This window comes from Polyodon spathula, chromosome 8 (genome assembly GCF_017654505.1).
Source record: "Polyodon spathula isolate WHYD16114869_AA chromosome 8, ASM1765450v1, whole genome shotgun sequence".
NCBI lineage: Eukaryota > Metazoa > Chordata > Actinopteri > Acipenseriformes > Polyodontidae > Polyodon > Polyodon spathula.
The window spans coordinates 11,661,938-11,676,346 of NC_054541.1; the positions used below are offsets into that span (position 1 = coordinate 11,661,938).

General features: G+C 41.7%; 1 protein-coding gene across 2 annotated transcripts; it reads right to left on the reverse strand.

The window, feature by feature from the left end:
* Window positions 1-314: 314 nt before the first annotated feature.
* Window positions 315-14,403, reverse strand: LOC121319389 (sodium-dependent lysophosphatidylcholine symporter 1-like). 2 transcript variants are annotated; one of them, XM_041256785.1, is made up of 14 exons: window positions 13,699-14,403; window positions 11,740-11,877; window positions 11,211-11,335; window positions 10,146-10,278; window positions 7,943-8,021; window positions 7,544-7,623; window positions 6,755-6,845; window positions 6,015-6,136; window positions 5,407-5,490; window positions 3,442-3,525; window positions 2,359-2,471; window positions 2,042-2,185; window positions 1,302-1,481; window positions 315-891 (listed from the first exon to the last, which is right to left on the reverse strand). In XM_041256785.1, exons 1-14 carry the CDS (start codon window positions 13,798-13,800, stop codon window positions 849-851), a joined length of 1,518 nt encoding a protein of 505 aa, XP_041112719.1. In that variant the 5' UTR covers window positions 13,801-14,403; the 3' UTR covers window positions 315-848. The 2 variants fall into 2 exon arrangements, with proteins under 2 accessions (XP_041112719.1, XP_041112718.1); XM_041256784.1 differs by having other exon boundaries at window positions 7,469-7,623; window positions 13,699-14,401.
* Between the last annotated feature and the right edge of the window lie 6 nt (window positions 14,404-14,409).

A 14,409-nucleotide genomic window follows, 5' to 3' on the forward strand; every position in this document is an offset into this window, starting at 1 on the left:
TCCTAATTGCAAAAGGTTGCATTTGCAACAGTTGCACTACACAATTCGCTATGCAATGCATGTGGAGTGTTATTTATTAAATATGACCCATGCACGTAGGTCTAATAATCCTATTTATTCTAGTCACGCCTAATTGCATTCCATCAGCCCGTTCATGCGTTATTATTAATTACTGCATGCATGGAAAAGCTATTTGGATAGGAAATAAGAATAAGACATTAATTGTCGCCTCCTTCAGGCCGAAGACGTAATTTACAGTCAGCTGTGTTCTTCAGTGAACACTGAACGCACGTTAACACAAAAAGACAAAAGGGTTTGAACTGTTATTGTATATAGATTTACAGCGTTAAATACAATATATAGAAAAACACAATTATTAAAATTAATAATAATAATTTGCAAGCATACAAAATAAGACAGTATACCGTCTAGGTTTCCTACTGTCAGTGAAGATAAATAAGAGATAACCTGTTCAACACAGAATCTTTACTCTTCTGTTCTTCCATGGAATGAGGAATATAAAAGAGCTTTTGTTTTACAAAGACCTGCCTGCTTCATATATTAGACGGAGATGTATTTCCAGGCCCTCGTCATTGTGGTGAGAGTTTATTACAATATACCTGAACCACGCAATACCAGTTTAAAAAAGAAACAACGAGATGTCACCGTGACTTTACCACTGGGTCACTGTATATCAAACAGTTTTAGTAAACAAAAAAAAAATTATATAACATAACAATGACTGATCATTCAATTTCAATTTCAATTTTTGGAAGTCCTCTGAGTGCACATGGCAGTACAGTAGCACCGGCTTGGTTTCCGTTTGGCAGCAGATTGTAAAAGCACAGCTACAAAGCATCGTTCACATCTTCCATGGTTTCCTTCTCTTCCCTGAACAGAAAGGGAGAGAGATATTGCAGCAAAGCATCCCCATGCATTCCATGTAAAAAGGGGTTGTTTTTTAAAAACTACTTTTACACTCCTTTTTAATCAAATCGGAAAAATAAACAGCAAAATCAATATGAATCAATGCCATATAATCAGCACACCGATGAAGGCGCTAACCAAAAGCGTTTTCTACTTGATTGAGTTTCTTCTATGTTTTAACTCCTTATCAGGGTATCTGAAACCAGCCCTTGGTGTTCTCCAACTTGATGCCCCTCATAAAAGGGCCAAGAGTTAAAACATGATAAAACACAAAAATACACCAAAAAAAAAATACAGCTAACCATGGAAAAGCACAATGACTGTGAAGATATAGCACAGTAAACGTGTTTAAGGGCTGAGGCCCCCCATCTTACCTGTGTATCTTGTCCAGCTCTCTCTTGATCTCTCTCCTCCGCTCCTCGTTGATGGGGTAGAAGTAGAAGATGAGCATGCCCAGGAGGAGCAGCACCACAGGGGCCGGAGCGAACAGGACCCTCAGAGTGGTGATCACTGCCAGCTTGTGTGAGCAGGCACCCGGCTTGTAACCTGCGAAACTGAGGCACAGCACAGAGCACTCAGACGCAGATCCCCTGGTGCGTTTACCCCAAGCCAGGCTGACTTATTGAGCTTGAGACCAGCAGTACTAAGATCTTCCTCTGTTTTAGATCATTTAAAGAGACCGAAGAGTTACATACAAGTCAGTGCCGATAACCCAGAAAAAAATACTATAGTTTGCTATATTCGACCACAGTGTGCACACAGTATACTACAGGAAACTACAGGGTTTTTGAATGGTCCTACAGGCTTCCAATGCATAGCAAATCACACTATTTCAGGCTTTGCAAAGCAACAATAGTCACAGCCCGTAATGACTCAAACTGCTTTGTAGTCTTAAAATAAATGAGGCATTTGTAATTTAACCTAGCCCCCTGCAAACCTGGATGTGGTGTCTACAGGTGGTTTTTGGGGATCCACGTCTTCAGAGTAGATTGCAAGATGGTCAATAGAATACCTTTATGAAGGCACTTGAGCGTGGTTTCTATGGATGCTTTTCAACGGTAAGTTAATCTTCAGGGTGGGGAGGGAACAAGCAGGAAGGTGGAACTCCACTTACTGTAAACTCAGGGCTGAAATTCCAAGTGACACCCCACCACCAAGTTTATTGAAGAAGACGTAGAAGGAGTAGAACATGGGCTCCAGGTCGGTGTAGGAGGGGTTCTTTACTTTGAAATCATCCACCACGTCAGGCAGCATGGACCTACAAACAAGGACCAGCACAAAGACAGTCTGAGCAGCACAGTACACTGGCTCTATCCACCCTTGTAGTCTCTGCTCAAGCCCTTGGCAGATATTCCCTAACTCACAGGCTTCTGTTTATACAGCTGTTCAGTGAAGCAGCAAATTGCATGTATGGCAAGCGAAATAACTCACCATGGTAGTAGATAGAGAACTGCCAAGCTGCTCCCAGCAAACACAGACATGGTGAAGAACAGCGCCAGGCTGCTTTTGAATGAGGCCAAGGAGATCAGAGCTGGAATAAAACACTAAGAGAAAAAGGAAGAATTCAGAGTGGTTCTTATTGTTATTAATCTATTATTTTTCCTTTGTTGATAATTATGCAAACATCACAAAAAAAACGGTGAGAATGGCTGAGCACCCATTCTACTGTCCATGGACTAAAACCTGGTCCAGAAAGCTATAAAGATAGAGTTGCAACCATCAGGACCTTGGTATAGTGCACACAGCATGCTCTCTTCCCATTCCATTTATCGACAGTGCATTTCAATGCCATGTATACTATTCTTGGGTGTCTGTCAGCGCTTTATTTTTTTTAACCCTTTTTGAACCCTGTATCATAAGTGTATGACAGCAGAGCATGCTGTCTTAGTAAATGGGCAGTGTTTGGTATGTTTGAAAAGTTTTACATTGGATTTTACAGTAAATAGTACTGCATCATCACTTATTGTTATTTCATAGAAGATACTAATTGATTGATTTAAAAGGCAGTGAATTTAAATACTGTCACTGATAATTAAAAAGTGTGCATCACGGGTAGAAAATCACACATCTAACAGTGCATGCAAGTGTTTGCAACGGTTCAGTATTTCGCTGCATCGCTGTTTATATAGACCCCACTGTCTAATTATGAATTTAGGCTGGTTTGCATTTCTCTAAGTTAGGGTGTGTTTTTGATGTGAGGCAATCTTATCTTTGGCACTTCTTAATATTGACAAAGCATATTACTTCCTTCTGCTATTTTCCTCAAATATAACTATGGAAATAAGTTTGTTTACTGATGACGAACATTCAAATTAAACCAACGCATGGTTTTGAAAATGTGACTAGTTGAATAAACAAATGGAAATAAGTTTGTTTACTGATGACGAACATTCAAATTAAACCAACGCATGGTTTTGAAAATGTGACAGTTGAATAAACAAATACACTGTGACAAAGGTCAACTAACAGCAGTGAAGTAAATGAATGACACCTAAACATCTTTGAAAAACTTACTGACAAGCCCACAAAAAGCATGGTCTTCTTTCCAAACTTAACAAGTAGAAACTGCCACATGGGGATCGACAGAGTGGCCGCAACCTACACAGATATAAATAGATGTTTATTTCATCAGGCGAATGTAACAAAAGAGAATGCAAGTGTGAATTGAAAATCCTCAGTCTGCAATGCATTTAATGGACCTACAGAAGCTCAGAGCAACTATTCAGCAACAATCCGTTTCAAACACTGGTTAACACTTCTTTAAACTTAACAACTTGTTGAGGTCATTTTTGGTAAGGATATGTATTTCTTCAGAGATATCATAGGGAGGGATTTCTCCAAGTATAAAGAGCAGTTTCTATGTGAGACATGTGTCTCTCTTTCCATATTTCACACATTCAAATCAGGCAGATAATTTGCCTACACCACACTGTTGTGTATGTTCCTTCGAGTCTGTGTATCAAGCCTCTCATGCCATTTCTAATAGGTTCAGATCACAAGCAAAGTAAGTTTGCTGATCTTCGCCTAACCCCAAACTGACATCAGCCCACAACACCAGAACAGTTTGGTCCACTTGACAGCCTCTGATTAAGAGCAGTCTGGGACTGAACGGCAGAGGGAGTTCAAGGAAAGGAAGTCTGGGACTGAAAGGCAGGGGGAGTTCAAGGAAAGGAAGTCTGGGACTGAACGGCAGGGGGAGTTCAAGGAAAGGAAGTCTGGGACTGAACGACAGGGGGAGTTCAAGGAAAGGAAGTCTGGGACTGAACGGCAGGGGGAGTTCAAGGAAAGGAAGTCTGGGACTGAACGGCAGGGGGAGTTCAAGGAAAGGAAGTCTGGGACTGAACGGCAGGGGGAGATCAAGGAAAGGAAGTCTGGGACTGAACGGCAGGGGGAGTTCAAGGAAAGGAAGTCTGGGACTGAACGGCAGGGGGAGTTCAAGGAAAGGAAGTCTGGGACTGAACGGCAGGGGGAGTTCAAGGAAAGGAAGTCTGGGACTGAACGGCAGGGGGAGTTCAAGGAAAGGAAGTCTGGGACTGAACGGCAGGGGGAGTTCAAGGAAAGGAAGTCTGGGACTGAACGGCAGGGGGAGTTCAAGGAAAGGAAGTCTGGGACTGAACGGCAGGGGGAGTTCAAGGAAAGGAAGTCTGGGACTGAACGGCAGGGGGAGTTCAAGGAAAGGAAGTCTGGGACTGAACGGCAGGGGGAGTTCAAGGAAAGGAAGTCTGGGACTGAACGGCAGGGGGAGTTCAAGGAAAGGAAGTCTGGGACTGAACGGCAGGGGGAGTTCAAGGAAAGGAAGTCTGGGACTGAACGGCAGGGGGAGTTCAAGGAAAGGAAGTCTGGGACTGAACGGCAGGGGGAGTTCAAGGAAAGGAAGTCTGGGACTGAACGGCAGGGGGAGTTCAAGGAAAGGAAGTCTGGGACTGAACGGCAGGGGGAGTTCAAGGAAAGGAAGTCTGGGACTGAACGGCAGGGGGAGTTCAAGGAAAGGAAGTCTGGGACTGAACGGCAGGGGGAGTTCAAGGAAAGGAAGTCTGGGACTGAACGGCAGGGGGAGTTCAAGGAAAGGAAGTCTGGGACTGAACGGCAGGGGGAGTTCAAGGAAAGGAAGTCTGGGACTGAACGGCAGGGGGAGTTCAAGGAAAGGAAGTCTGGGACTGAACGGCAGGGGGAGTTCAAGGAAAGGAAGTCTGGGACTGAACGGCAGGGGGAGTTCAAGGAAAGGAAGTCTGGGACTGAACGGCAGGGGGAGTTCAAGGAAAGGAAGTCTGGGACTGAACGGCAGGGGGAGTTCAAGGAAAGGAAGTCTGGGACTGAACGGCAGGGGGAGTTCAAGGAAAGGAAGTCTGGGACTGAACGGCAGGGGGAGTTGAGGAAATGATGGTGGTGCCACAGGTTCGCTATAGGTGGGGGTATCGGGGGTGGGCTGCAGTTGAGAAGGAGAGATTTGATAACACGAGTTTCACTAGGAGGACCTACCAGGAGTGTAAGGATAAGGTGCTGAAGGTAAGCCCCAAATCCAGCCGCATGAGTGCAGAACAAGGCAAGGTTTCCCTGCGACAGCTGAAAACAGTAACACAGCACAACCCTTTAGTGCCAATAGAACAGTGAGTTTGAAAAGGTACAGTATGTATATGGATTGAATGAGCATGTTAATGGAACCGCAGGCATGTTGCTTCACTTCATGGAGATGAAAGTTCATTCAATTGGTTTCAGAGTTGTATTGTACCGGATCTGTTTTGAGAGCTACTCTCCACTCAAGAGATAATTTTATCTCAAAAGCTACATTCTTGGCACTCTGCATTCTAGCTTTGCCTATGCGCTTAATGTATTACAATAAACTTACATTACTAGTCCTGGTGGACAATAAACATATTGCAGATCATTTATCTTGTTTTGTTTTACTGTGACCTAAAATGATAACTGGATTACCGTTGTGAGAAATAAAATCTAGTGAATGTATTATTACCAATCTTGCTTGCTTACTTACTTCATGAAATGATACCTTCACGGCAGCAGGGAAAAAAAATCAAACCTTATTCATTTATCAGTTAAGGTAAGTGTACAAGGAATACTAGTGTACTGGCCTGAAAAGCCAGCGATGAGAACAGGAACCCAAAAACAAGTCTGACATATGGCGTGTGCTGTACTATGCACTTCAGACCAGAGAAGAACGGCATCTTCATTCTGCCCAATGGGCTGAGCGGAGCTGTGGGAAGGCATGGAGAATATCAGCCACAAATACCATCTTTTTAAATAGAGTTTAGATCAATCTTATTTTGTGGCCGTGGATTAAATGAAACCTATGGCACTCCAGTGTGTATAAACTTTAACAGCACCAAGGTCTTCCATGAGGCTCTACACCGCTGGGGAGCAAATTGAAAATCACATTAAACCCGAGCTGTTTTTAGTCTAGTTTATGTTTTTACACTTAGAACTTTAAAGTCTGTTTCAAAGCTCTTTTCAGAATGTCCACTCTAGTGCACTGATAGTATAAGGATTATTGCCCACTTTGTCAAACAGGTAACACAGCCACAACACAGGATGTTAACAATGAAAAGAAAAATGACAGGTGTGTTATTTAAACAGTTGTAGCATCACGTGGGGAAGTAGAATGCTATATTTTTCGGAATCCCGCTACTTACTCTTTAAAACTCAACTTTTTCTATAGGGTTTAAAATAAATGTATTTTGTGCCAGTTGCCTGGATTCAATCTAAGAATTCAGTGCCATAAGAATTACACATTATAGCTATGGTAGTGCCATAAACTGAGATCGTTCTTGTTAAACCTCAACTCTGAGAACTGCAGGGGCCCCATCTGTCTTACCTGGGTGCTCTTTTACTCCCAGGAACATGACTATACAACAGACAATCTGAAGCCCACACAGGACTGTGGCCGCAGTCGCATAGGCCCTTCTCTGGAAAACAGTATTCAAAGGTTAAATAGTTTGTCAAACAGCCGCTGGCAATGTCGTTATGATGTACAGTGCAACATCTGGACGGCAGTGAGTGAAAATGTCCAAAAAAAAAAAAAAAACTAACGATAGAACTGAAAGCATGCTAAAATACATTTAAAAAGGCAAAGTGGAATATGAACGAATAGGAACAAGTTTACTCTTTATCAACGTCCTCATTAAAACCACAGCATGTGGAAGGGGAAAGCATTAGTCTGCTTTGTCTTATGGGCTGTTTTGTTGTTAATTCTACATTCAACGGGTGTGCTCTCAAGTTTCCTGTCCCAGCTTGAAACCAGTACGCATCACTTCCACTTCTAGATAAATGGTTGATTCACATTCCCCTTGAAGAAGACAGAACCAGTGTGCTAATTACCTTCACTGGCAATGCAGTTGCTGAAAGCACAGTGACATGAATGGCAGCAACCTGTTCACAATTCCACATGCCAACAGCTGCATTCCTAATCTCTGGCTGTTCCACTGCAGACAATGCTGCAAGGCACAGTCAATGCACAGTGTGCACACATGTCCTGCATGGTGATGTAACTGTGCAGACCCACAGAAGGGCTGATCAGAGGGAAGCTGACCGTGTTGGCGAGGGTGTCGGCAAGCGGCGAGGTGCTGTTGAGCTCTGTGCTTTTCGGCATGCTGCAGCTATGTACCGTCTTGGCGTGGTACACTCCCACAATCTGGCCCTGGATAGTGGCTCCTGCCAGGGTCCCAAACACCTCCATCCCCATCCCTGCATTGATGAAGAGCAGCTTTCATTAGGACAGCGTGCAGCTAGATGGCACTCACTAGACACGAAGACCGAGCTGGGTGTGGTTTGCACTCCCTGAAACACTATATTGACAGCTGTGTTTGCATCTGCACCATAAACATGCTGTGCAATCAGACCACATCTTGTTCCGTTATCGGACTGGTTCTGCAATCCAATCTATGCCTGTATGTGTAATTATTATTCATAATATTAGAACACAACCTAACACATAGTATTGCTTTCCAGTAGTTTTAAAAATATATATATAATATTACTACTGGCTGCGAATCACTTCACTCACTGTATGCTGTGGCTGAGTCTCTCTCTCTCTGATCTCCTCCCAGGAACATGTTCAGAGCTGAATAAGGCACGTGGTAGCACTGCAGACACAGGATCACACAACAAATCAACACGTCTTCTTGACAGACTTGCCGAGTTTCCACTTTATAATGAATTTAATTCCAGGGCTCATGTGCTGCTGCAACCATGTTCTTTTTCTCTAGTCTTTTCTGAAACACAAACAAGTTAAATGACCTTCCAACTGCTTTAGTGTAGACTGGACTTTCACGGTCATTTTCAGAGAAGAAAATTAATTACTGGGCTTCACCAATGTGCTTCTGGACATGTTTTATGATACATACCTGAGCTTTGCCATCCACAACCATGCTTTAACATGTTTTCACCATGCCCTTGCTATGCTGCACTGCAATTCGACATGCTTAGGGATGTTTCAGCTGTCCTAAAAGTGGTCTGCTACAGAGGGTGGCTTTGGTCTATTTTTTGCTCTACTGTGAACGCATCGGTCCCTGAGCTACGCCCACAGTGTCAGTGTCACTCAGCCATTTCCTTGGAAACAAGATGCATAAGGAGATGATTGTTTTTTTTTTAAAGAACAGTTTATTCCACTGTGGTCAACAGTGTCACAATCATTTCCAAACAGCAGCCTCATTCCGCACTGTCAATTTAAAAAGGGAAATGGAAAGACTGCTACCAGCACAGTGTGTCAGTATTTAAAGTGATAAGAGGACTGCTATCTCCCTTTAATGAAACAAGTACAGGGGCATGCAGAGGGTCCTCCTGATTGGGTAATTAAACACACAGCACCCGGAAGGTTAAAACTACTTGTATAAAATCAAGAGTTTGTCAGATTATAAGCAAATCAAATCTGTAATAAAAGGTTTGTGAAGACAGACAGATCAGCACATCCCTTTTTTTTCTGAAGATTGTGGCAGTGCAGAGGCCCTGCAAATTAGAATACAGTATGTCTGATGGTGGCGCCGGAGTGGAGGAGCAGCCTGGAGCCAGGCTGGCCCATGGCACATGGTATCGATCGTCAGTTAGCCACTTGGAGAAGACACCACACTGTATCAGAAAGAACAAGGACATGTTAATAGGACACTGCAGAAGGGAGAGAAGACTGGAGCAGCAGCATGTGCGCCCTGTCGAGACACTGAGAGTCGTAGATTGGGTGCTGGTTTTGATTGTGTCATTTGTTTGTTTAGACATTTGGTTTTGTTTGTTCTGGTTCTTAAATCAACGTGTGCAAAAGAGCTGAATTGCAGTCTACCGACTGGGTTTGTCATTTGTTGGTCTGCCCTCCAGCTCACACAGCAAGATGTTTGTGACAGTGAACCCCTTGTTCCCTCTGCCAGAAAGGAAATTCCTGCCCAATCCCTCCACAGCTTTCACATCTGCTACCAAAGTGCTCCAAACCAAAATAAAAAAATGTACTTAGTTTCTGAAAAGCCGGATTCAAAACACTGTGAATTGTCTTTTCGAAATTCCTTTTTCTTTTGTCGTATGCAGTCTGCAAATTGCCATGTCTTGCCAGCCTGAGTTTAGCGAATCAAAAGAGCATAACTAATTCTGTATTGGCCCCTACAAAACCTCTTAGAATAATCTGGAACAAAAATGCATATATTACCCTCTTTCATTTTGCCATTCGTGCCAAATTTACAAAGCATTTACCACCAGGCTAAGTTTGTCATTTTTTTTTTTTTTTTTTTTGTAAAATGAAAAACAAACTTCCAAAGGCTTAAGTTTTCTTTTTTAAAAAACATAATGGTGTTAACCAGGCGAGGAACAAAAGATGAAAACAATATACATGGCTCCTTTAAACCCCTGTAATGTTTTGTTTGAAAAGAACAACTAATGCAGCCTGTCTGTATAAAACTTTGGTGCCAAAACACCAGAGGCTTTGCAGAGAGATTACATTGTACTGTAGTTCTCAAAAAATGGCTGGGAGATGAAGGATAAAAAACAACTGGGGTAATGTTAGATGCTTTCACGTGGGGTGGAATTAAGACTCCTGCTGTACAGAAGTTTGAGCCACTCTAAGATTTGACAATGAGCTGTCAATCACTCACAGTGAAGGTCACAAGCCTGGGTGTGCAATACTAAACAGACTAAAAGCAGTAGCTCATAATACAAGGCACTGGCAGTCGTATTTCCACCTCTGTGTCTGGTAGCAAACCAAAGCGCTGAGTGTAGTTTGAGGGTCTTACACTGATGAAGGTCTGGAAGAGGCAGTAGGTGATGAAGTACCACGAGAAGCTAAAGGCAGGGGACATGGTGTCAGCAGGGGTGAACCACAGCAAGAAGTACGTCAGGACTGCAAAGGGCATGGACAGCACCATCCTGCAACACAGCACAGGACTCGTTTACCACTAACAGCACAAGACTGGCGTACGGTAACACCGCTGTGTGTAGGGTGTCTCTTACTGGCAGAAGAGATGTCATCTTGTGTAGCTTGGGAAGAAGACTGTAAAGCAATGCTGAGCAGCTCAACCTGTGTGAAATGCTGTCTCTTATAACAGTCCTTTACACTGTATAATAGAGGCATCATAGAATATATATAGTAGCCAATGAGACAATATACTATTATCAGCAGGTTTTCATTTGTAACCAAAACCGGATTTTATACACCTAATGTCATGACCCTGATAGTTTTTTTTAATGTTTTGCCCTTTGGGGTGCAGCAAATATTAGCAATGTTCTGACTCAAATATATACAGTACATCGTTACAGTACAATTTTGTTGTTCAATTGTTGGAACAGGAAAGCATTCATTAGTTGTGGAGTCTTACTGCATCTGTGAAAGGAAATGCAACAATTTCCTTCCCTGATCTGCTTCTTGTTTTAATGTCACTTTAATACAGCACCATACTGGACCCTCTCCTCTTTGAGAGGCATTTAAAGGGGATGCTCAGTCCTTTCGATGAATCAAACACAGTGTAATATTTATGAAACTGTGCTAGACTGCTGCTGGGTGCATAATCAGAAGCCCAGGAAAGTTATATGGACATCCAGCTTCATTGTATTCAGTATAAATCAGGGTGCTCACCACTGTCCCTCTTTAACACAACAGCAACTAATAAAAAAATTAGGCTTTGAGATCGCTGGCATTGTAGCAGTGCACTTGTAGTACATCTACGTCCCAAACGGCCTAAGAATAAAGGAGATACTCAGTATAGCGTGTGTAAGGCCCCGTGGGGTTGTGAGAACAGAGGCATGCTCAGTAGAATTAATGCTGGTGCTAAAGTGTTCCATTTTTATATTGCCCAACTCACCACGGGATCAGCTTGCCATATCGAGTCATCCCACTTCTGCTCACCAGGTATCCAACAACAGGGTCTGTGACAGCATCCCAGGCCCGGCCCATGAACAGAATCATGGACACATAGAAAGCCTCCATCTAAACCAAACAGAGGCACATTACTGATAGCAGCCTACCTGGTCAGTGTGTGTGCGTGGGTGCGTCCGTCAGTTTGTGTGCATCACTGTGTGTGTGTGCATCAGTGTGTGTGTGTAGATAACACTGTGAATCTGAAGCCTGTGTCTCAAGTATTTCCTGAGATACAGGGTGTTAAATGTGTTCAATCTAATCTCTAGGAATGAATCAGGAATAATGATAAATGTTGTAGGCATTTTGTTAAGTGCTGGTTCTAATCAATCACCAGACATTTACTGCAATTTACACTTGACAAGTGTTATTTTTCTTAGGTTTTTTTTTAAACAAAACAAAACACCATGTACATTTTCTCCAAGTCATGACGATCACTCTGTTTAAGGTCACAGGCAGAAGTGTGCTTTACTTACCTGGACCACATCCAGCAGAAAAATCTGCAGGAAGAAGGCCAGTGCATTGGCAGTCATCTGATACGGAGCTCCCCCGATCGCATAGCAGAGTTTCCTGGACAGAGGCAGCCTCCCGGCCCCTTTCTGCAAAGGGGAAACCTGCAAGGAGACGTGCTAAAGTTCAATCAGCATCCTGTAACCCCTGTGTTAGGAAAATGACCATGCAAAACATCAGGGGGGCCTGATTGTACAGTCCTGGCTGAGACACAGGGGCCCAGTTAAAGATGGGCTGTTTGCTTCTTGTTTTAAAGGCTAGTGAGACTTAAGTTTCAAGTTAACAGATGTGTCTTTTAGTTTGCCCTACAATGTAATGTATTGACTTGATACGGCTATTTTAGTGTCATGCTGGTGCAGCCTCACCAAAGATACAAGTAAAACCCTGCTGTACCATGTGGCAATTTGATGAAGTGAAATCTGACAGAATTAATTAAATACTAAAGGAGATTATTAAAAAAACAATATATATATATATATATATATATATATATATATATATATATATATATATATATATATATATATATATGCATACACACACATATATTAAAGGTGTGGTAACCTAAACAGTTATTTATTTTTATAAATGTGACCCTTTATTGGCATTCACAAATTAAAGAATAAATAAAGCATGCTTAATTTAAACAAATCTATACACACATGATATATATATGTGTGTGTGTGTGTGTAATACATGTGATTAGATAACTATGTAGAAGATACATGTTTGTATTGAAAACAGACACACAAACACTAGTTGTATCAATTGCAGTTTAAATTTCATTTTAATCAGTGTGTTCTTTAAGCCTGTGTCCCTTCACAGTATTAAATTAGAAAGCATTTGGAAACATGTCCTGTAGTTCCCCTTTTATAATATTTTGCTTCCTTCTTAGCTATGGGGGGTGGGTAATGTTAACCATTCAACCATGCCCTTTATTCACAATATTTTTGGTTGTGTTTTGTATACATGTCTATATAAAATGCTGTATATGTGAATAATACATGTATCTTTTTCTATATATTTTTAATGAGCAAACATGAAACCAGTTAAAGATGCCAAAAAAAAAAAAAAACAGAAGCCTCAAACAAGTACTGAGAGGGAGGTGAGACTGCTTTCCCCTTTAATCCAACCCAACTCTATTAGTTACATATGTTCGTATCTCGTAATAGGTAACAGCCTATATCACAGCTTAATAACATGCAAGTTATGAGAAACCAGTCCCACAGGTGTAGAAGCAGCTCAGGTATTATCCTTTACTGAAAAGGCAATGTGCTCATTATTTTACACGTGGTCATAACTACCACTACTGTAACAGCAAGCAGATTGCGGTTATTTGTTGCAGGCCGCAGTATAAAACGTTTTCCTTACAACGTATTAGGAATGTTGTCGTCTGCAGCAGACGACTTGAGTATAATAAGGAATCCAGGGATCTGAGGGACTCCATTATAGGGAAAAAAACTTCCAACTGCAAACAGATGTACCGGTAACAAAACAGTGTGCTATGTGGTTTTCGGGAACTGATTCCTTTTCTCATATTCCACAATTATATGGGTTACTATAGAATATGAAATGCTTTGATTATACGATTATAGAATGCGCATTTTTTGCAGGTTTTAAATCTGTAAAATATCATGCAGTAAATTAGTTTCCTGCCCATATGGAAAAAAAACGACAATACTGCCAAAACATGACTGTGGTATAGCATATAAAACACGTTGTTTTTATATTGTGTGTCATATAACTTTGTTGTTGCATAGAACTATTATGTGTTTCCTTCCATACGCTTGTCTGAAGCACTGCACGTGTAGTTTACATATGTTTTGTAACTTTACAATAAGACAATAAAAACAGCAATATCAATCAATAATTTCGACTAAATAAAACTCCCAGAATATCAAAAATAATTCAGAACTAAAACTTACTCTATCTGGATCCCCGTGGTTTAGTTCACGGTTCTCTGTCCCGATAACTGGTCCAGGATTCTCCTTATCTTTCATCTCATTTATTCTCATGCCAGCATTCATATGAACAGCGAGGAACACTTCCCTGTAGTAACTCAGCACAAGCTGTGCAATCACAGTACTGCCTGTAAGGTCGTCAGTGTTTCATTCCGGCCAAAACGGCTTTCGTATACCCATAGCTTTTATAGTAGATTCCTTGGAAAACGTGTGAATGCAATGTTTTGACACACGATACGACCGTGCTGATATATGACACTGCTTAAACTTTGAGTTGTGGATTAAAACATACGAGTAGAACTTGAACACTTTTTTTTTGCAGCCTGGATATTTTATTTAATAACGTATTTTTTTGTTTTGTTTGCTTCTGTATATGTACTAAATGTTCCAGATCGTTGTACCAAATTGATACAATTGTGACACTTCAGTTTATCGATTACTTTACCTGTTCACTACGTAATTCCTGTCATTAAGTAGCACTTTGTTGAGTCCCGATTCTCCTTGGATATAGAGCTGTTTGCTCTTTGTGTATTCGGTTGGAACACTGGCCTGCATGAATAGACCTTGACTAAACTAAGCCACTGGAACCACCACGTGCTGTAAGGTGCCAGGCTTGAGGCAGCTATAGGAGTTAAGTAAAGCAGGAGTCTGCTGATATAAAAATCAATTGAAGCG

Coding starts and splice junctions, on each gene's coding strand:
- LOC121319389 (XM_041256784.1), bottom strand. CDS start 13,800: ATGAATGCTGGCATGAGAATAAATGAGATGAAAGATAAGGAGAATCCT. Junction 6,846..7,468: donor CCGACACCCTCGCCAACACG/GTCAGCTTCCCT, acceptor ACTGTTTTCCAG/AGAAGGGCCTATGCGACTGC. Junction 892..1,301: donor GAGCTGGACAAGATACACAG/GTAAGATGGGGG, acceptor CTTTCTGTTCAG/GGAAGAGAAGGAAACCATGG.